General features: G+C 39.5%; 3 protein-coding genes across 5 annotated transcripts; 1 reads left to right on the plus strand and 2 right to left on the minus strand.

Moving 5' to 3' along the window:
* Positions 1 to 291: 291 nt before the first annotated feature.
* LOC135489110 (sushi, von Willebrand factor type A, EGF and pentraxin domain-containing protein 1-like) lies at positions 292 to 6,996 on the minus strand. The gene is made up of 12 exons (XM_064774292.1): positions 6,855 to 6,996; positions 6,178 to 6,300; positions 5,805 to 5,940; positions 4,865 to 5,071; positions 4,263 to 4,351; positions 3,836 to 3,899; positions 3,533 to 3,621; positions 3,134 to 3,248; positions 2,774 to 2,862; positions 2,435 to 2,550; positions 2,002 to 2,161; positions 292 to 1,594 (listed from the first exon to the last, which is right to left on the minus strand). Exons 1-12 carry the CDS (start codon positions 6,895 to 6,897, stop codon positions 1,431 to 1,433), a joined length of 1,395 nt encoding a protein of 464 aa, XP_064630362.1. The 5' UTR covers positions 6,898 to 6,996; the 3' UTR covers positions 292 to 1,430.
* A 176-nt stretch (positions 6,997 to 7,172) lies between these two features.
* LOC135489470 (cyclin-J-like) lies at positions 7,173 to 17,333 on the plus strand. Of its 3 annotated transcripts, none has more exons than XM_064774838.1 (5): positions 7,173 to 7,216; positions 14,024 to 14,347; positions 14,613 to 14,897; positions 15,134 to 15,293; positions 15,652 to 17,333. In XM_064774838.1, exons 2-5 carry the CDS (start codon positions 14,071 to 14,073, stop codon positions 15,752 to 15,754), a joined length of 825 nt encoding a protein of 274 aa, XP_064630908.1. In that variant the 5' UTR covers positions 7,173 to 7,216; positions 14,024 to 14,070; the 3' UTR covers positions 15,755 to 17,333. The 3 variants fall into 3 exon arrangements, with proteins under 3 accessions (XP_064630908.1, XP_064630907.1, XP_064630906.1); XM_064774837.1 differs by lacking the exon at positions 7,173 to 7,216 and adding an exon at positions 9,341 to 9,431; XM_064774836.1 differs by lacking the exon at positions 7,173 to 7,216 and having other exon boundaries at positions 13,448 to 14,347.
* An 895-nt stretch (positions 17,334 to 18,228) lies between these two features.
* Positions 18,229 to 21,678, minus strand: LOC135489195 (mitotic checkpoint protein BUB3-like). The gene is made up of 7 exons (XM_064774423.1): positions 21,579 to 21,678; positions 20,728 to 20,938; positions 20,410 to 20,479; positions 19,928 to 20,079; positions 19,322 to 19,505; positions 18,934 to 19,153; positions 18,229 to 18,767 (listed from the first exon to the last, which is right to left on the minus strand). The coding sequence occupies exons 2-7, from the start codon at positions 20,923 to 20,925 to the stop codon at positions 18,611 to 18,613; spliced, it is 981 nt and encodes a 326-aa protein (XP_064630493.1). The 5' UTR covers positions 20,926 to 20,938; positions 21,579 to 21,678; the 3' UTR covers positions 18,229 to 18,610.
* Positions 21,679 to 21,977: the final 299 nt, after the last annotated feature.

Genomic DNA, 21,977 nt, shown 5'->3' on the forward strand with positions numbered 1-21,977 from the left:
CTGAGGGTCACTGCACAAAGGCAGATACCCTGCTATCTAATGCAAGTACAGTGGAACCTCCCTAAGCGTACACCTCTCTATAAAGGACAACCTCTCTATTAAGGACACTAGACTTGGTCCCAAATTAGTTGTTTCCATTCAATTTGACCTCTCTAATCAGGACACCTTTCTATTAAGGACAGCACTCGTCAGTCCCGAGGGTGTCCTTAATAGAGAGGTTCTACTGTACATCAACTGCACAGTGACTGCTGGACCCACTCACTAGAAGAAAGTACCAACATAAAAGATTACTGAAGGGAGCTCCCATTTATTATAAATAACATCTCAACTTACATCTGAATGTACAAAATTATGAAATTGTATTACAAATTATAGTTCATCTGGTACAACATGCTGCCTCAAAGACAATTTCTTATATCACATACAGTAAACTTTAGCAAAGAAGAATCCTATTGTTTTCACTGTTTTTAGTGATTGACAAATATCGTAAATGGAAATAGTAATCGTCTGGTGGCATAACTACCGCAAACCACTATTTGTTACAAAGCTAAAAGTTTGGTAAATTAGCTGATTTCCAATTGGCCATAGACTACATACAGTGTTGCAGTCAAAATGTAATGGCTATAACACTTACAGAACTGAACATGTGCATGTCTATAATACTAATAATGATGCTTCTTAGCACTTTTCCTTGACAAGAGTCTGTATCAAACCACTTTACGAAGGACACCATTAGAATCCATAGACCTCTGAAGTGAAATTCTAGGGTCTCAAGTACTGCCCTACATGTTTGTATACATTGCTAAACTTTTTATATTTTGCTAAACATGTTAATTACATAGCTAAACCAAGAAGGATAAAGCAGCCACTACAGGATAAAGCAGATATTTACAGTGGAAATGAGGATCATTTTGAGCAATAAAAATGCAGGGAAGATTTTTCCTTTTCATCAAACAACTTTGCTATGACACATTTTACTGCACATTTTTAAAGCTAAGACGGACCGGTTTAGGGTGAAATCATTGCTGTAAATCATGTCATAGAAGCCTTAAGTGGGCCCCATGATGCACTGGACACCAAAACCGATTAATCGTTGTGGCAATTACAATAGAGACATAACTGAGGTAGCACCATATTATGCACAATTATTCCCATAAGTGGAGCCAGAGTGGTTGGGGTGTAAACAACCCCCTTCAATTTCTATTCTGAATCATCTCAAACTTTCGGGCATAATTCGGCAAAGAAGCCTGACTTAGACACATTTTATACAAACCCAACATGTTAAGGTTGTCTCACCAAAACCTCGCTGGTCAAGCTGATACACAATCCATTATAAACATGAAACATTGTAACCAAGGTGTTTTAGAACACCAATTATTGCTGTTGATAAAGTACACTACTGATCTTAGACCAGTCATAGATTACTTCTACTATAACCCTGTGTAGATTGGTTCACCTCCTTTACTGATAAGTGACTGGCGTTCCGATCTCTGTGTTGACGTGGAAGATGTCTCTATAGGTACACCAAGTTGCTGTACCTGCAGTTGTTTCTTCACAAGACTTATCACGAGGAAGACAACAGCACCAAGAACAACTGGAAAGAAATAAACAAAATATCAGAGAATGGTTGAAAACACTATATCATCACCAGTAGGATGTAGTCTGGGGAAGCCACAAATATAAAAAAGCATCAAAACATGCAAGGACACTGGAAGTGAGTACATGTAACAGCAGAGTTCATTTCGGTGTGTGAAGAGTTTAAAAACTACCGAATGCATCGTAACCTCTTCTTTAAAGAATGAAACGGAATCATCTTGGCAATTAAGATCCTTGTAACGTGCTAAATGTTTAAATGATTCCAGTGAAGAAGTCCACTCTAACCAATTATAATCATGGCAAAGGCTTTGGCTCTCGCGAAAACAAAAAACGAATTTCTTGAGATTTTCAACAGTGTTCACTACTCAAGAAAATATCAGCAAATTGACCCCAATTTCGACTTACTGACTCCGCAGCCAACGATCAGAGCTATCAATTCTTCAGACGGCGTACACTTCTGGTCACTGCCGACAACATAAAACGGAGCTTCACAGGAGTAAGGCTCAAGGCTGCCACTTGGGCAGATGGAAGTTTTTGGACAGCGCTGTGGACCGCAGGTGGGACACTGAAAAAATAGAGTGGAAGATCAGCATCTCAATTGCCATATTGCAAAACAATTGCTTTGAGTCCAATCCAACAGACTTTCATATATGTGTTTTTCAGAGCCAGGATTTTTAGTTCCTCACGAATCAGGAGTCGATCCCTACTGCCAGTACACCCAAAGAAGTATACTCCAGCCAGGTTCTCACCAGGGATTGAACTAGTCCATTGGCCGACAGCCAGCAGTGTAACCACTGGGCTGTGCAGCTCCTCTGCTCTTACTCTCCTAAATACTTACCGGACAAAAGTACCCTTCTGGACAAACTGTGCATGAAATGGACCCTGCAACCTGGTTATATGTGCCGGTTCGACACACCTCACATCTTGATTTACCAAAGTCTGCCTTAAAATTACCTATAAATAGATAAAAACACCAGTTAAAAAGCACTGTTGTGCATTTGACTTTTTGGTACATGTACATGTCAGTGAAAACTAGAAAGGCGTTCTTCTACATTATGATGTCAGATTAGTCTTGATTTATGTGTCCAACATACATGTACATGTAACCAAGTGATTAAATTTACAAATGGCATTTTCTTTCTTCTTCCTTCAATTATTGGGTTCTCTTTGTACTCACCAGGTAGACAGGCCGTACATTCCGTGCTGGCAGCCTTGGATGTGTCATGGCCAGCGGGACATCCATCACAAAGCACACAACCTGTATCACTGAAATAGGAACAGGTCGTACGATCAAGAACTGCAGAGAAGACTGAATAAAGAAGAATAAACTGCACAACAATACGGCGTGGCCAGGCTCACAGCAGGTGTGCCAAAGACTTGGTCAGAAACCAAAGATTTCAAACACTTTTTGAGCAAATTCTTATAGACCAAATAGAAAGTGAAAACACTTGATAGTATCTGGTCATTCATAATTCTCCATGTGTTTTGCTTATTAACTGTTGACTTTCTATGCAGGCATATGAAATGAATAACTTACTTGCAGACTGTTCCAGGCTGACATGGTAGACAATGTGGACTACCACTCTCAGAGGCATGGTATCCGGGAGCACATGGAGTACACTCCGTACTGTTTGTTAAATTAGAGAACTGACCTGCAATGTAATGGAGCAAAGCTTGAAGGGAAATTTGAGAAAGCCTTGGTCACAGGATTTCCATGTTTGTAATGGAAAATATGTTTAGCTTTGTTTCGACTGCAGCGATCCTTGGTGTCGAAACCAAAGACACACATTTGTAGTGTTTAACTGTTCACTTAACTTTATCATCACCAATACAATGTAATTAAAGTGATTACACTGTAACATTATACTGGGCCTGTTATTTATAAAGGGGAACAAATTCGCATCACAGGGAACATTTATTTTCCAGAATTACTCACCTTGTGGACACAATGAGCACAGACCCCCTCCACGATCCCCTTTGTAAGTGCCATTTCTGCATCCAGTACAATTGGTTCTCCCTTCAGTTCTAAAATGAAACAACATTTCACTTATTTTTTTCAGTTTTCATATATAATCAGCTTTTCTTCGGATAGCAGCGGGTAAGCTTTACTACACTTCATATAAGTGTTGTATATTACCAAAAAACATACTACAAATATTACTTTGAATTAATATGTCTTTGATATTACACACATAAGGTCTTTCACTTTCATGCACATAAAGTTACGATGTAAGCGTACCTTGCCTCAAATCCAGCATCACAGAAATCACAGCTAGACGCTCCAGGGTCCCTTTGAAAAGTACCTATTAATGGAAATAAAGTTTACTTTCAACTGGGAGGAGGATACATTTGCAGCTCAACAATTTCGACAAACTTTTCCATTGACAGCGACACACATCTTTTGAGTGTTGAGGTTGCAAAACTCTTCAAAATTCACCTTTGATAGCCTTAAATCACAGAATTGCCACTATTAAAGGGAAATTTAAGTCAAGACAGAATTACAAGACATCATACCAAGAGGATGAGTTCCAAACACCACTGCCTAAATGCTTTTATATAGGTTTCTTGGAGTGCCCTCTGATAATGGACTGAGCAGATAACAGATTACAGAATATGTCATCTTCTATTCTGAAACAACTGAGGAATATTCTGAATTAGAACCTTACCTATTGGACACTTATGACAATTTATCGTGCCCGAACTATTTGTATAACTACCAGGTGTACATGAGTCACATTCTGTACAGCCACTTTTACTGCAATAAATAAAAAGGGGTATGATCTTCTTTTCACATACATACATACAACTTCACTTATCATGCTGCTAACTTATAAGTGACACAAAATTCACATCACACCAAAACATGTATAATTGTTAATAGGCCATATTCTTGATTTATTAACGCCTTTTAAATGACCTTTCATATCACACAAGAATATACCTCCCAAGGTAAACCACTTAAGCCGACTGTCAGAGTATAACATCAGCTGAGTGTACTATAAGAACACATATCACTCATGCCATCTATCAACTCAGAGTTACATCACACTGTAGCACACAAATACGTGTTGTTCCTCCCAGTATTGCAGAATTGGTGTCAATACAGTTTTAATATCTTAGTATGGGTTTACAAATTTGAAAACGTTTTCATTATTGAAAACTTCTCTCCACTGTATTTAGGCCTCACTGAGCTATTTTCGTGGGCCCAATGATGTTACTCAAAGAACCTCGAAAAGCTCAGAAACACACCTGTATACTAATTACTCACTTGCAATAATGCCCTTTATTACATTGCTGACACTCAAAAGATCCAGTACTATTCGTAAAATGTCCTTTTTCACAAGGCTCACAGTCAACACTACCAGTTGCATTAGTAGAAGTCCCTATTTTACATTTTTTGCACTCCCCAAGACCAGGTGCTTCTGCATACTTCCCTCTATCACAGGCATAGCACCGAGTATTCCCTTGTTGGCCCCTGAAAATATATAAATAATACTGTAATAATTAAAAGTTCTAAGAATGGAGATAGATCAGCCACAATATTAGGTAACCAATCTCAAGCATAACCCGGCAAGCCTGGACTTGGATTCCACGACGGAAAAGAAACAGAGGAAGGCCAAAAGAGAAGCTACTAATGTCAGTGATGGGATACATAAATTGAAAAGCCGGCAGAGAAAAGAGTTGTGGAAGTGGAGCTTTGTTGATGGCCTATGTGCCACTAGGCACCAACAAGGCACAAGTAAGTCAGTTCTAATCTTACTTACTTACTTTGAAGTTAGCTTAAAAGCCCTTCGCTCCTCTGAGAGCATTGGCCACTAACAACTTTCCCCCATTGAGTTCTAATCTTACAGTTATCATTTTTTTACTATCTTCGATCATGTTTGCAAAATAAAAAACCTGCTCTATAAATAGTAGGCCTTGTGTCCTTGTAGATAAAAACAAAAATCAGAAATATCTTCAGATTGTTGTTCGACCTAGTTAAAGTTCAGCGGGTCATGGTGTTCTTGATGATAACTCGTGAATTGCCACTTCATTTTCTTTCAGAAGTTTCAAGAAACAATTCATACCCCTGTCTTCGGAGACAAGTGAGACAAGGGTGTTGGTATACTCAGGCCATGTTCAGACTGACCCTGCCAGCAAAAAATATGTTTTAAATTGGTTTGAGCTGTCCCCCAGATTACATGTGTATCATGTAGCATGAAACTTACTTGGTAGAATGCCCCAGATCACAAGGATCGCAGTTCTCTTTTCCTGGATCTGGTTGAAAATAACCCACTGGACAATACTGGCAGCTCTGTAGCTCAATACAGTTTCCAGGTTTACAACAAATACATGCTTGGATACCTAGAAGAAGAAAGACATGCACCGTGAGAAGTGTGAAACATAAGTCATAAGCATACTTTCATTCGAAAATGACATGAGATTTAACTTTCAAGAATGTGCAGAACTTGTGAATGAGACACATTTTATCTTTGCTGATACCATTAATTTTAATCATAGTTGAACAATTTTTTACAGAATTTGCAGTTGACAGAAGAATTTAAGAGCATTTAAAGAGTATAGACTGGACTCCATACTCACTATGATTTGCATAAGTTCCTGCTGAACACTCCGTGCAGGCAGCAATGATAGTTTTATTCTCACAGTTGATTCCAAAGGCTATTGAAAGGGAACACAGCAAGATAAAAAAAAGAAGGACCAAGTCTGCAATGAAATGAAAAGAATAACATTATCAAGATGTCAATGCGGATAACAACCTATTTTCACCTTGCCTCTTTGCATATACATTTCACAGAGCTTCCATCCGAGGCTTACGGTAGCTTGCTTACAGCTTATGTGGGCAATGTTGATTCAGTGACAAGTCTTCTCCAGCAAGTCACTGTAAGTTCAACAGGACATGCACAGGGAGACATCATGTTACTACTCATGGTTGCGATGATAAGCCAAAGAAATGGAAGACACAAGCTGCATGGGCCTGCACACCCATGCCCATGGCCAGGTCCCCATAGGTGATATGGTGCGGTTGGTGTTTCATTGATGAACTGATGAATGGACCCATGGCCCGGCAAGGGAATGGGCCCAGGTGGGTTGATCACAACTCCCAGTCCTGGGAAGGCTGGGGTCAGGAAAATGAAACGTCTAAACTCAACTGTCAAAAACCCAACACAGATGATGATTGATGGCATGATGCCATATACAGCCACAGGCCTACACTAATAATACAGTACATGCCATCGACCAAATTGAAGAATACAAACCTCCTGCCCTTTGGTGTGACGAGGGAAAACTCCAATAGGACATGTTGAATAGTTCTTTAAATATAATCACAATTTAACAACTACTTCTCAGACTCTCAATCGTTACTGTCGCAGGGTCATCCGCCATCTTAATCGTTTATCACATGACCGCAAATTTTCGATTTGGGCTATCTTCGTTGAAGTACCACAATTTTATTTTTAGATCGTCTTTGGTACTTTACTTTGAGCGCACTTTTTGAAGTAGCTGAACGTGAAAAAATTGTTTTTACTTCTGGCGTGACACAAATTTCATCAAAAGTCAGGGTGTTGTGTGGTAACCGTAAAGTTCTTACTGTACTCCTCGAAATCTTAAGTATTTAAGGGTAAGAAATAACCGTTTTTTACTTAGAATATGTGTTGCAGGTTCTGTAATCTTCGTTTTCTTTATGGGCTAAACTTAATTATAGCAATCAATAATGATAGCAATGCTTATGCTGGGGTCATCCTATTTTGGGTATCAGGCTGTTTCGCTACATTGCCAGTTCGCTACAAGTCGTTTCGCTACATGTGGCGGTCGTTTCGCTACATGGTAGGTCGTTTCGCTACATGGGTGGAGTCGTTTCGCTACATGATGGGTATGGTCGTTTCGCTACATGGAGGACGTTTCGCTACATGGGTGGAGTCGTTTCGCTACATGGGTGGAGTCGTTTCGCTACATGGATGTAGGTCGTTTCGCTACATGAATGTAGTCATTATTTTTACTCTATTTTACCCCACTATAATTCCCGGTGGTGACTACAAATTTATTATAGCACAGTTTGCCGGTAAAAAAACTTATACGGTTTGATGGCGTGCAAGGGGTTCTTGTCGTCCTGGCCTGGGGCCGGGCGTTTTTCGTAGGGGCGGGCGGGGACGATCACCAACTCTTTTTTTTATGTGGCCTAACCCAGGCCAGGACGACAAGAACCCCTTGCGCGCCATCAAACCGTATAAGTTTTTTTACCGGCAAACTGTGCTATAATAAATTTGTAGTCACCACCGGGAATTATAGTAGGGTAAAATAGAGTAAAAATAATGACTACATCCATGTAGCGAAACGACCTACATCCATGTAGCGAAACGACTCCACCCATGTAGCGAAACGACTCCACCCATGTAGCGAAACGTCCTCCATGTAGCGAAACGACCATACCCATCATGTAGCGAAACGACTCCACCCATGTAGCGAAACGACCTACCATGTAGCGAAACGACCGCCACATGTAGCGAAACGACTTGTAGCGAACTGGCAATGTAGCGAAACGACAGTAATTCCTATTTTGCGTCCAGTGGCGACCAGTGGCGTCCAACGCGAAATAATGAGGTGTATATGGTTAAAAATGTTTTCAAGCTCCTAAAACACTTTCAATAAACAAGATTTAGAAGTTTGGTGGAGTTTGCAAACCTAGTTTTTTTAATAATCATCACCAGAAAACGATCTTAGTATGCGTCCAGCAAAAGTACTGGACGGGTAGGTGTAAACTGTGGACGAAAGTGTGGACAGCGGCCCTCTAAGTTTGGTGGGCTGGCATTTCTTTGTCTTTCAATATATTCAAAAGAAATTGCAGTATTTTATGCATTATAATCTTTTTAATGGGTCAGCGAAAGAAAAAAAGAATAAATATTTTAATCTGTTTTACGGTATGAGACTATGACTTGTCTCAGTGAAACTGACTAGTAAGTAGTATCAAATTATTGAAGAATAAAAACAAAAAGTTGACCCTGGGATGGCGTGGGTTAATACCAAGGTAATCAAGAAAAATATTGATTTGAATTATAGACTAGTATTCAATCTTTCATAAAATATTGATTTCAGTTCTATGGTCCCCATTGTATTTTCAGGAGGGCAGCACCAGTAAGGGCTTCATTTCTGGAGACAAGCTGCTTGGAAAGTGAGAATCTGAGAACTGTTTTACAAAAATAGGATTTTCTCTAGATTTTCGTGGTGAACCCTATGCGCCATTGCAGTGAGGGATGTCCCAGACCTTGGATATTAACCCCTTGTGGCGGTTTGTTAAAAAACACGGTTTCCTATTTTTGGCAGATTTTTAAGTTTAATAGAAAATGCATTGCAAATAATCACCGGTGTTGTCCCAGTAACCTTTCAACAGGGCTGCAGTGGTACCGCCATCTTGGATCAACGAAAGTTAGTCTGAGAGAGGGCCAACTATTTTGCCTACAACTGAATGATATTGTCATTGTCACCCAAAATCACCCATCAAAATAATTTTTGTCTTTTTTTCTTTCGCTGACCCATTAAAAAGATTATAGTGCATAATATACTGCAATTTCTTTTAAATATATTGAAAGACAAAGAAATGACAGCCCACCAAACTTTGAGGGCCGCTGTCCACACTTTCGTCCACACTTTCGTCCACAGTTTACACCTACCCCTTTGGTACTTTAATTTGAGCGCACTTTTTGAAGTAGCTGAACGTGAAAAAATTGTTTTAGTTCTGGCGTCACACATTTTTCTCCCCAAATTTCATCAAAAGTCAGGGTGTTGTGTGGTTACAGTAAAGTTCTGACTGTACTCCTCGAAATCTTAAGTATTTAAGGGTAAGAAATAAACGTTTTTTACTTAGAATATGTGTTGCAGGTTCTGTAATCTTCGTTTTCTTTATGGCATGTATAGGCTACACTTAATTATAGCAATGAATGAATGATGTCATTGATGATAGCAATGCTTATGCTGTATTGTATGTTGTAACCTAGTGTCCACAGGTATGTCAATGATGTTGATTGGGAGAGGAAAAAAACGATTTATGCCCTGCCTAGCATGAAAGCAATGCAGTTGTGTATCTAGCTTTCTGTGAGTAACTAAAAATGTCACAGCATGACTGCCATGAGCTCTTCCCATGCCGGGAATCAGACCCTCTTCCCAACATACGACAGATCATCTGATTATCCATGATTTATGTCATTTGCTGGCACTGTTAGCAGTGGTTGAACACAGCTCGCTGGGCCAATTTCTTGTACTTGAGGTGAAAATGCAGCGACTCCATTCTGCCAATCTATAAGACACACCATCTCGTCCAAAATCTACAAAATGGTAAAAGCAGTATTGGGAGGACATTGTCTGCATGTCCTCCGAACAATATCTTGTCTGATTTTTGGTGTTTGAAAGAGTTCTGGTGTTCCTTTAGATTGGGTAAATGAAGTCACTATAGTTTCACCTCAAATGCAGACATTATGACAGTCCTTTCTCACATATACACCTTCCAGTCTGCTTCCTCTTCCACTCCACAGTTCCATCTCACTTGCCTCGTCTTGTTCCAGCTGCCCTTTGGCATTAAGAATGCTAGGACTTGGAGACTTTTCTAAGGAACCCAGAAATTGATCTCTGCAGTTTCGATGGAAGACATCTATGTACAGTTAAATGAACGCTTAAAAAGAAAATTTAAAACAAAATAACGCTGTTACATCTCAAGAAATCTTTATTCTTTGTTCGGCAAAATGTTTTGTTAGTTCCTTTTATCAATACAATACAATTTTTGTGCAGGTGTTGCCGGAAAATGCTAGTTGAACTGAGTGAGTAGGTCTGCCTTCATATCCAATGTTTTTATCATAAACTTGACATGATGAACAATTGAACTTTTGAATGTATCGTGGACATGAAGACACATGCTCAAGTGCCTTGACACACACACACCTGACAGATAGTCAAGTTCCACTCCAGAGCTGAAAGTTCAGTTGTCGAGTGCCAATTTCATTTAGTTCAACGTTAGCACATTTATATGGGATTGAAATAGTGTAACAACATTTGCATTTGTGAAGGGTTTCATTGAGATCCAAATTATTCTAAAGGTTACTGAATTTCTTTACTACTGCCTTTGTGGAAAAAAAATACACTTTTAGTAATATTTGCTGTCACTCGACATGCTCCATTGTTGGTTAAAAAAATTCTATGGCTTGAGAAGCACCATCTGGGAATACAAGCCTTTCCCATTTTTTGGTCAAATTCTGAAGAAGTTTTCAGTTTTGCTATTTTTATTTTTGCAAATCATAGTTACTTGCTAAATCTGCAAATTTAAATTCCCATGAAAATTTCCAAGTTTTTATAGTATTTGCTCCACTGGAGTGGATAGTTAAAGTGTGTTCATGGAGCCACGCCAGATGTAGGCCAATTGTGACAATTGGGCAGAAACACACGCACATCATCTATTATAAGAAAATAATGGTAGTCAACCGTTGTTCCCTCTGAATCGTCACATGAAATATACCGTCATATTCACTAAAAGCAGGTTGTTTGTGTAATGTCATGCTATTGAGTTTTGAATGGTGACCCATTGAGCCTTTGCAACCCATAGGGAGTGTCTGCATTAAAAATAGCTTTGCAAGGATAAGATCTTCCCTGGTAAGAGTTTCCATGGCTTAATATCCCAAATTTGCTAGAATTGATGACTCCACTATGGCAACTTCATGTTCTCTCCACATCCTGGTCTTTTATCAAACTTCCTTTTATTTCACTGGCTTCCTGCACAAATGCACAACAAGGACAACAAGTGTGCATTATGATATCGCCAACGAAGCTCCCGCCGATTCCCTTCATTTCCCGAATTCTCTGTCGCGTCATTGCTGGGAATACTATGTTGGCAATAGGCACCCACATAACCAGGCCGCATAAGAGACAGTTCTCTCCGACAGCCTCTGCGTTTTTCCCAGCTGTGTAGCATGGCACAATAAAAGTCATGAGGCAGAGACTGCAATTGGAGAAACATCCGAATAATCCTTGGCCCCACTCTGCAGACATCTTGTTGCTTTATTCGTTTTAAATCTATCGAAAGAATTAAAGTCTCTACTCCCGAAATGGCAAAAGACCAATTTTTTCTGCTGACAAGCACAGATCACCAGACACCAGTAATCCCTGGAGTTAATTGATTTCAGTTTCTATAGATCATCCAATATTCCTTTGGCTTATTCACTGGAGTAATGAATTATTCCTAGACATCAGTTACACACAGAATCTCTTGATGCAACAGGGCAGTGGTACTCCTGAATCCACAGCTAACAGATCACACCACCTGTTCAGATATTGTCTGCCTAAATTGAGGTCAGCTGCAGGTGTCTCTTACTCCTAGTCCTAGAGCCTGTGTCATATCATAAACCTGAACACATCTGTTCCCATATCACAGTTATTGTTCATCTGTTCACACTCGGAATACAATTCAATTTCAAGTAATCTGCTTTAAAAACACCATCTACTACTCCCAGCACCTGCTAGTTCTACAGCTTGTTGCAACTCTACACAGACTCGGCGGATAGGCAGAGATAGCAACGGCCACTCCTCTTGCTATTGCAGTAAGACAATGACCAGCGCAACGTTGGGCAAATTGGTATTTTACTGTCGGGTCAATTATAGCTCACATGGTGTATCCAGTCACAAAGCTTTTTAGCTTCGCAGTGGAATTGTATGACTATCGCTTTGTAATTCTTGACTGTACTATCTCTGGAGGTTAGCTCGCTATGATGGGTTTCACAGTAAATAATGACTGAGTCTTGCAATTGGTTTCTTCCTATCCTTCGTTCAGCAATCGATCCAACTGTCGTGTTGCTATATTGTACTTCGTTGGCCTCAAGTTTATATTGAATGAATACAAAAATCCATATCCAACTCCTGGCTGTGATACGACTGCAGGCTTTGATGAATGTGATATCGGTGTTTTATGTTCGTGACACTGAATGATGAGAAAACCAGTCTCTCTCTATTCCACTGTTTGGTCTCTGCGAGCTACGCGTACTCCTAATCCAAGTCTTTGAGCTTCTAAACACAGTGTTTCACCTTGCTAAGTCCAGTATCGATTGGAGTCAAATTGCAATCTTATCACTGTTTCCTTTGCTAATTGTGTTGAAAGTATCTGTCTATCCAAATTGGTCAGGCAGTATCCACAACTACAGCTTTCCCAGGTAGCCTCTTAGAATTTTATACCATCTACCTTTTTAAACGGTGAGGGAATAAGATACTAAGATACACTTATGGCCAAGCCGACCACTCTTCAATCCTATCCTACCCAACATACACATCAAACAACTGATGTGCACTGGTTCAGGATTTCAGCCAAGCCAGGGACCAACCAATATCAACCATGGGGAGAGATGGAAATGCCAGCACTGCTTGCCATGATGAAAATCAATATTTCGCTGCAGAGTCTGGGAATTGTTGCCAATGTGGATGGATGGCATTGGATGATGAGTCATCACATCTGAGATCTGTCTTCTCTGGCAGAATACTCGAGGGTTTCAATTAGATTTTTGCTTGGTAGTGAGATTGTCACAGTTTATAGCAATGTTGACATATTGGCTCGTTAAAGTCCTGGAAAGTAACAAGGTTCTTGCTTGGCGCAGTATGAGAGGAACACATTTTCACTCCAAGAGTACTGAAAATACAATAAATGAGTGAGTGAGTGAGTGAGTGAATGAGTGAGTGAGTGGTACAAGTAATCACACCGACTGAACATATCTAGTTGAAGAGTACTTCTGAGTCATCCTCTTCACATTGAAGATTTGACGCAATACTAAACACTGTCTAATTAGACATGTAAATTGTAATTGTCACACCAGCCTCTTATTTGGGATCCTTGAATGAGGATATAATGACAAATTTAGTCATTGTCATCTACTTGTGAACCAGTTACTGTGCAAATATCGTAGTCGGTGTCAATGCAGACCTATCCAGCGTTTTCAAATCTTTCTAATCAATGGCTTTATAAAATTGATATTTGAAACAATCTTACACAACAATTTTCAATTCTAATGGCTTTGATTGTTAGACCTGCTAGGTCATCAGTAATTGAATTGTTTTGTGTACCAGCCAAAAATATAGAAGTACAATCAATATTCAATTGTGTTGGACTGTCCTGATAAAAAAATATCAACATTATTAAAACAAGTTACAAATATGTGTCCCCATAAGTAATCCAATATTAGGTCGAAACAACAAAGCTGACTGTCATGTGCCTGAAAGCAACAACTGACTGTCCTCGATCCCAAATCCCAGCATTCAGCAACAACTTGTGACCCATTCCAACCTCCTAGAATATACCATTCCACTCTCCGATTGGATCTAAATTAGAATGCCCTAGATCTATCCCCATCAATTTCACATCAAATGAAGCCTGTAGTATAATCCTCTATGTCAACTGTCTTTTCAGAGTTGCATTTCCATGGCAACGAGAAAGTGTACTTCCTGTTTATCATTATGATAATCTCTGAGTGGTGGCAGGATCCGTTATCAGACGACATCTACGCGACGTTAAAGCACAAAGAGGAAGAGATACCTCGGTATCTCGCCCAGTCGCCACAACTTCATCAGAGGCGATATCTCGTTGATTGGGCGGCAGAGATTTGCGACCAGTTTTCATTATGCTACACGACACGCCACCTAGCGATTCATCTGCTGGACTTCTTCATGGACAACTTCTTCATCGACCTGGATAGGATCTTCTTGGTTGTGTTGGGTTGCATTCTCGTGGCCAGTAAGTAAATTTGTACATTATTAGTTGAAAGGGGAATGCAATTTCCACTTGATATCAGTGGTATACCCTAAGGCTAAGTTGTGATAAAACACATTTGTAGGACACCAGTTTTTTAGGCCTCAAGTGCTTTAAGTTAAGGAGATCTTCTGTAATTTAAATTGAGAAACTTGCTGTTCAGCGATCTGTGTTTTTCTAAGGAAGTGCGTTTTACTCTTTGGTGCATCAGAAAATGCAAATGAAAATTCAAAGCTTTTTTTTACTCCAGGCAAATATGAAGAAAAAGAAGTGGACATTCCGCGGTGGCCCCAACTCAACAACTATATCCACAACAGCACTTTTACCGGGCTGGAATTTGTCCAAATGGAGATCACGCTATTGACGTTTTTCAAGTGGCAAGTAGGGATTCCCACCGCTGCCCACTTTACGGACTACTTCTTAATGATATCTCTCAAGGCGATTATGGTGCACTGTGAGAGTCCAAACTGGGTGAACCAGATCCAATACTTCATGGCCAAATATATCGATTACTTTTTGGAGATATCATTACAAGGTAAGTTGGAATGATATGAAAAGTGTCACGTGTTCTATATCACATCATTGGGAAGGACATGTCAGAAGGAAGCCATACTGTAGTCTGTACAGAGCCAAATTTTTTATGATGTTACTTTCAAAATGATTGCACCCTTGTTTGTTTACACTCATACCTGCCAGTGTAACTTGAAGCTGACTTGTCGATCTTGCTAGGGAAAGTGTAATGGCGCATGACAGGCTACTTCTTCTTGACAGACCAAACCTACAGAAAGTACCGTCCGTCCCTTGTGGCTGCAGCCAGTATCACAGCATCAAGAATCTGCCTCAATATTCCACCATCTTGGCCAAAAGAGATGGAACAAGCCTCAGGTTATTTATGGGAAGAAATTGAAGATCCTGTTTGCCGTATGCTCGAGTAAGTCGGATGTCTTCCACCATATGGAAAAATTGTTGTTGTCTCTAGAGCAGCGCCTTCAGAGTATTTCAAGACAAAATAGAATGAATCGGTTAGAAGGATATGAATAATGATTAAGAGAGTCCTCTATTTGCTATGATGACTCATCAGGATGTTGCCTGGTCATGCAGTTGTTGGTTCATCCAAGCCTGGTCTCTACTGTACAATGAAGAATGATGCTGAATCTAACACCACCAAGTCCACAAATGTTGCATGTAGTCACCTGTAGATGACCAATTTGACACCGTCTGGCCCCTGCTTCTAGCTCCCCCCCCTTCAAACCTGATTATGTTTATGTTATTTAATTTCTCTCTGACAGGTCTCAAAAAGTCGACCGAAACAAAGACGAAACGCAGAAGTCGACTCCTCCACCGACAAAAATGCCTCTCAAGGCCCCAGACTCTGGTTATCGATCGACCTAAGCCGTCCCAGGGTGTCCTTCTCTCATAGAATTATGTTGCTTTGAGGAAGAGGATTTGAGGACAGTTAAGAAAGCCTGATCAGGCTTTGTACATGTAGATACTTTTGTTGTGAACTTCAAGATTATCTTGGTATTCAGTTATGAATAGACAAGTAGGTTATAATCCTTCTTTGAAGAAAACTAATCATGTGAGTGAAATTAGTCCAAAATTCTGCTTGTCAGAAAAAAAATTGTATTCCGTTCATCGAACCTGTTTTATATTATTTCAATTAAGTTTAATTATTCTCAGGAAAGGGGTGCTGATGCAAAGTGGCGGGCTTATACCTTCCCTTATAAACATTGTCTTGTTGAAGTAATTGTCTCGAAGCCTTATCTGAGGATCTCTGCATCTAGTCAAATCAAAAGAGATCAAAGATCAAAAATATGATGTGTCTGCCCTCCAAGAAAACTTAGGCTTTGGAGGGTCAACCCTGAAATGTTGTTTTTGAATCTTTTTCTTTATGGTGCTCGTGTTTTCTGCTGCCTCATAGACATAAGTGCGGAAAACTCCCAGACATTACATGTATCATTTCCTCTTATGTTCTATGAATAAGTGTATCTTGTTTAAACCTGTGTTCTCTTCTTGAAAAATAACTTTTTCAATGTATTCTTGCTCATTCGATCTGATTGCCTAAGATTGGGCTTGTAATTTGTGCAATTTTCATTTGTTCTTGAAACTTTACTTTCACTGTTTGTTGACAACATATTATTTGTTCTTGAAACTTTACTTTCACTGTTTGTTGACAGCATATTATTAACAACAAAGTTACCTGTGCTACTGACTGTAGCTGTGATGTATTATTTTTGTATTTTTTGTTTCTGCCCAATAACCAAGAGCCTAACCACAAAGGGATTGTCTCATCTACATGTTGACAATACTAAAGATTTGTTATTATTTATATGATTTTGATCTAGTTGATGTTGTCTGGATAAATATTCTTCAAATATGATTCTCAGGGTGCTGTATGCCCATCATATCACACTGCCAAACCAATTCCTTACTTCATACATTGTAAATAACAACCAAAGAAGTCTCCAATAAAGTTCTGTTCACTCTTAGAAACATCTCATCCCTGCGAGATATATCCAGTGAGGGAAAATTATGATGAGTTTTACACTCAACTCCTTGGGACAAGAGCATCCTTTGGTTACAGCCTTCAGATGGTCCAAAGATCAAATAAGAACCATAAGTTTAGGTAAAAATGTATTGCAAAATGTGAAGTTCATTTCTCTTGAAATAATGCAAACTATTCACCACATAAACATTCCCACTTATTCTTAATCAGTTTGCATTCTTCATACATACCACAACATTGGGTGCTCTTTGTGTTGTTCACAAGCATACTGTGTGTGTCTTGTGAAGTAAACTTTGTTTTTGTTTTGCAAAGATTTAAATTGTTCAGTCTGTGAAATATAATTTTGATAAAAATGTTTCTCAGACACGACACATTATTCAGGTTGTTTCATGTGCTGCACCTGCACAATCTTGCCAACAAGGTGTACATTTTGTTTATTTTTTCAATAAATATTTTCATAACGTAGCATTTAGTTTTATTTCGTATTTCCTGGACAGCAGTTCATACCTGTCATTACTACTGTGTGAACATGTACTGTAACCTAGGTGACTATATCACCAGTGCAACTACAGTGGAACCACCCTTAGTGGATACTTCTGTTAGCAGGACTCTCTACAGGATTGGCAGCCCTTACATGTATATCCTTCTCAAAAGCAGCCTCATATGATCATCTGGCATTACTCTTTTTTCACAGAAGTGCCGTAGTGGTAAAATGAGCTAGTTTTCTTGAGCTTTGGTGAGGTGCATTTGCTTGCCCCAACAGAACAGTGAACTTGATATCTCTCAGTTCAAATACCATTTGATGGCAAACTGTTTGAAGATCTGGCGATGAAATCCATTGCATGGACATGGCCTGGCTTTCTCCGATCTAATTGCCATCGAGGGGTAAATGGCATGTTGAAGTTGACATGCGCAGAACCATTGGGTGTCAAGCAGTGAGGTTCCATCACAGTGGAGATGCTTTCACCCAACATATTCATGTAGGCCACATAGAGGTCCATTCCAAACTACACAAGACCGGTATTGGTACATGTAGTTCCGGTACTCTGTGCTGGAAGTGGACTGGTCACAACCAAGGACCAGTCAGACATTCCAATTTGTCTCACTAATGCGATCACGACAAAAAGAGGTCCATTCCAAACTATGTAAAACCAGTATTGGTAGTTTCTTTACTCTGCCTCACAGAGGCATAGAGAGAACACACCAAGCAGAAGATTGCAGAGAAACAATTTTCTGCCAGGCCTAAATCTTCAGAAAGTAGAACAGCTCCAGCTTATTACAAGATACGTGTACATGTACATGTAAGCCACAGAGTTAAGCATGAAGAAAGCACAAAAACGACTTTTCTTTATCTGAATTTTTTTTTTTTTTTCAAAAAAAGAGATTGACAAAATACATTCCAAGTTACTCCCATTTGAAAAACTTTGTGTGAATATCAATGTACCACAAATTGTTCACGTCATTGATTCTACAGCAAGTTGCCAACTACATATGCAAGAGACAATTGTACAAGCAATAGGCTGACCTTCAACCAAATTATGATGATAATGATAGTGATGATGAAGAGACAGTTCAAGAACTATCAACAGGGACAACAAATGCAGAACTGTCTTATCTAAAGTGGAGAAAAACCCATTTTGTCTGTCTGGGTAAAGTCTCATGAAAAAAATTCATTGGACATCAAATTTTTTCTCATCTTAAATGCACTGATATCAAACAATGTCCCAGTTAACGCGTCCTATCTATTTTGGTTTCGTCTCTTGATCCGAAACATTCCGAATATAGATGGCGTCCTCTGCTGGTTTCTCTACGTTATCCATCTCCATCATGTAGGAAGATGCAATCGCTAAGGCTGTGCCATCGTGGCTGAATGACAGGGAGGCAATGCTGGTCGGGTACCTGAAACGGATAAGAACAAAACTTTTACCTATCATTGCTGCGCTTATCAAATTTGATGATTCTGTCCTACACCTGTCTTCTAAATTACCTCATCTTTGTCTCAAAGTGATGATATAGGCCACTCAAGATTTGAAACTGAATTCCAGAGAGCAAAAGTTTTACTCACCTGTGAAACTGACAGAGTCGTTTCTTGTTGAAACCATCCCAAACATTGACAAAACCATCCGACCCTCCAGTGGCAAATGTGTTGTATAGGCTGTGGAAGGCGATGGAATTCACAGGGTAGATCTTCTCCATTCCATCCTCCTTGATACGATGGCATTTGAAAGCATACTTCTTCTTTTGAACCTCAGGGCTTGGGTCGAGATATTCAACTGCTACACGACCTATTGAGAAAAGTAAAGACTGTAGTTAAGTAGAAAGCTAGAAAAATCTACTTAACGTATGTTGCCAATGAGGCAAATTTCTCCTTCAGTGTTGCTATTGGTAATCTTAAAATCTCAAGTCTATGACAGTCATGAAGTTGGCAAGTTTATCAAATGCTCCTCACTTACCCTCTATAGAGCTTAGGACATATCCTTGTTTGTTCGGGAAGGTTCGAATACATCTTGTCTGGTACTTTAAACTGGACTCTCTTTTTTGTTGTACATATCCCATATTTCGTAGATCCCAAACTAAAACTTTGCGGAGTGCTGTACCAACAACTAACTGATTACCAGTAACCCCAATGGTATAGACCTGATGAAAAAAGAAGATGACAACAAAATAAGAGCATTTTGGGAACTGTTTTTGACTTATCAACACTTATGTACTGAAAATGGGGAACTTTTTTCAAGGCTTAGATATTCTGAGAACATGTAGTCATCAAGTGGAAGTTCCTACAATGAAACAAACACTGTTAGACCCCCATCTTATAGTCATACATGTACATGTACCAATCTCATCTCAGGAGGAATATAATTAGGTTACGTGTATCGCTACCAATATAGGGAACTAACCAGATAAAATTGCTATGCTTTCTGTGTGTAGACTGTAACATATCATTCACATATTCCCTCTTTCATACAAATCAGCAGATATTACATGTAAGTGGAAGAACAGGGCATCAAAATATTGCCACCACTTCAAATCCATGCTTACTCCTGGTAAGCAGCACTTACCCTTTCTGGTTGTGAATACGACCCCACGAGACATGGTGCACGGGGATCCCATAGTTTTATTGTTGAATCCCAGCTTCCAGTCACAATATAATTCAGCTCTGAACAGTATTCCACGCATCGCACTGCATCAGCATGTCGGCCAATAGTTGTTTCTGAAAGTGAAAGAAGTAAAGTTTATCATGTTTATTCAAAACCTTTTGCTAAACAGCCAAGAAATGGTGCTTTTCACAAGATAACATTGCTGATGTAACACGGGAATACAGCTTTTTGCCCCTCGACGATATATTGATACCATAAATGCTTAATTGTATTGTACAGACTGATAATGAGATTATTCCTATCCGAACAAGGCCCTCTCAAAAACCACCTGAGCTCTCCAAAAAACTTAACGTGGAAGTGTGTTTCGTATGGGTTAGTGGCCCTGAATGATACCATCTTGGAAATGGAATATCAAATTCAGAGAAAAGAAGCTTCAAGCCTACCTTGATGAGTATTTAGATCAAAAGCTTTCAGCTGGTGGTCCAAACCTCCACTGTAACTGTGGACAGCATCCTGAAAATTGAGGTTGTTTTTTAGTTTTAAAACTTTGCAATCATTTCGAACTGATATCGTTCATCAACATTGCACATTATCATAAGATCCAAATATGTTTAAGTTCTAATTTCAGCTGATAAAGAGAATGAAGCCAGAGCAAGTCCAGCATGATGCGGATGTGATCCATCCAATCCAAGGGGCAATCACCTTCCATTCCAAGAAGATTCTCACAATATTTGGGATTTAAGTTTTACTTTTTTTCTTACATAAAAGCAACAGTCCAATACGGGTTCACCATGGTTGAATCGTAACCTCCTCTTGTTCTCAATAACATCATAGAGGTGGACGTGACTATCCCAGGAAGAGGCCAGCAGAAATTGCGACGAGGTTGGACTGAACTTGATGGCTGTGATCCCATCATCTGGGGCATCGGCTAACTTGAACTCATTTGGCTGGTCTGTCATCTTTAAGCTTTTGCTGTAACAAGAGAATTGATTCCATTGCCACTAATTGTCTTGTTCATTGATTTTATGGTCATCTAGTGTGTGACTTTGGGCACAAGTCACTTGTCCATCTTATTGATGGGTCATCTCGAGTATATATGGTCCTTGGAAATCAGTCTTGTCTTAGTGTTTATGAGTCATCTACAGTGTGACCTCGGGCAAGTCATTTGGCTACCTATATTCATTGGTTATATGGCACTGCACGAAGTTGGTTGGAATAGCGAGTTAATTTTGTTATAGTAGGCCTATACTACTATTACTGAGATAGGTATTCTAGCTAGGATATGTTATAATTAGAATATACTCTTGCTTGGCGCTGGTTTAGCTTAAAGTGCTGTGGTACAGCCTAGAAGCAGTGTCATCATTGGCGAAATCGACCAAAGTTTGTGAGGGGCTGAGTTTCGTCCACAAATAGATCTGTTTACACACTATGGCAATGGCGTATTGCAGGTACACGTCAACGGGTCATTGTCGGACGTCAGTTCGCCAAGAAAACCAAAGGAATCGAAGGATTCATTGAACTCATCAACACATCATTAGTTTTCAGTGAAGTTCAATTGTATTCCTAGATAAATCACTTTGGTATGTAGAGAGTAAGATTACAATTAACTCACGTTAAAGTTTGAGTTCCGGGGAGGTAAGAGTTGTCAGTTGGTTTAGGGGCGCAATGACCTAGCTTATAGCGAGCAATTAGTACACTAAAGTTTCAGTGATGGACGTACAATATGCGTAGCCTATATTACGCCGCGCCTACGGTAATCAGGTGATAGGCGCCTAGTTGCAAGTAATTGGCATTTTAGAGTCATATTTCGTGTTATAATAACTCAAAATTGATTCATGAAAAAGGCAGTAGGGCAAATATTAAGCAATTAGCAAACAGTAATTGAAAAAATGTAATTGTATTGTTTTTAGACACTATATTAGGCCCTATATACATTTTTGGCTGTAGGTAGGCCTATGACGTTGCAGGCAGCATAACTCAAATATCTAAAATCTAAATAACAAGGGAAAAG

This window comes from Lineus longissimus, chromosome 6 (genome assembly GCF_910592395.1).
Source record: "Lineus longissimus chromosome 6, tnLinLong1.2, whole genome shotgun sequence".
Taxonomy (NCBI): domain Eukaryota; kingdom Metazoa; phylum Nemertea; class Pilidiophora; order Heteronemertea; family Lineidae; genus Lineus; species Lineus longissimus.

What these genes read in the sequence shown, in the direction of transcription:
- LOC135489110 (XM_064774292.1), bottom strand. Translation starts at nt 6,897, where the DNA reads ATGTCCTATTGGAGTTTTCCCTCGTCACACCAAAGGGCAGGAG. An exon ending in GTCACACCAAAGGGCAGGAG is followed by an intron (nt 6,301 to 6,854) that starts GTTTGTATTCTT and finishes ATTTCATTGCAG; the next exon opens with ACTTGGTCCTTCTTTTTTTT. An exon ending in AATAAAGGGCATTATTGCAA is followed by an intron (nt 4,352 to 4,864) that starts GTGAGTAATTAG and finishes TATTTATTGCAG; the next exon opens with TAAAAGTGGCTGTACAGAAT.
- LOC135489470 (XM_064774836.1), top strand. Translation starts at nt 14,005, where the DNA reads ATGTCAACTGTCTTTTCAGAGTTGCATTTCCATGGCAACGAGAAAGTG. An exon ending in TTTGGAGATATCATTACAAG is followed by an intron (nt 14,898 to 15,133) that starts GTAAGTTGGAAT and finishes TCTTCTTGACAG; the next exon opens with ACCAAACCTACAGAAAGTAC. An exon ending in CCTGTTTGCCGTATGCTCGA is followed by an intron (nt 15,294 to 15,651) that starts GTAAGTCGGATG and finishes TCTCTCTGACAG; the next exon opens with GTCTCAAAAAGTCGACCGAA.
- LOC135489195 (XM_064774423.1), bottom strand. Translation starts at nt 20,925, where the DNA reads ATGACAGACCAGCCAAATGAGTTCAAGTTAGCCGATGCCCCAGATGAT. An exon ending in TATTGGACTGTTGCTTTTAT is followed by an intron (nt 20,480 to 20,727) that starts GTAAGAAAAAAA and finishes CTCAATTTTCAG; the next exon opens with GATGCTGTCCACAGTTACAG. An exon ending in TGATCTAAATACTCATCAAG is followed by an intron (nt 20,080 to 20,409) that starts GTAGGCTTGAAG and finishes TTTCACTTTCAG; the next exon opens with AAACAACTATTGGCCGACAT.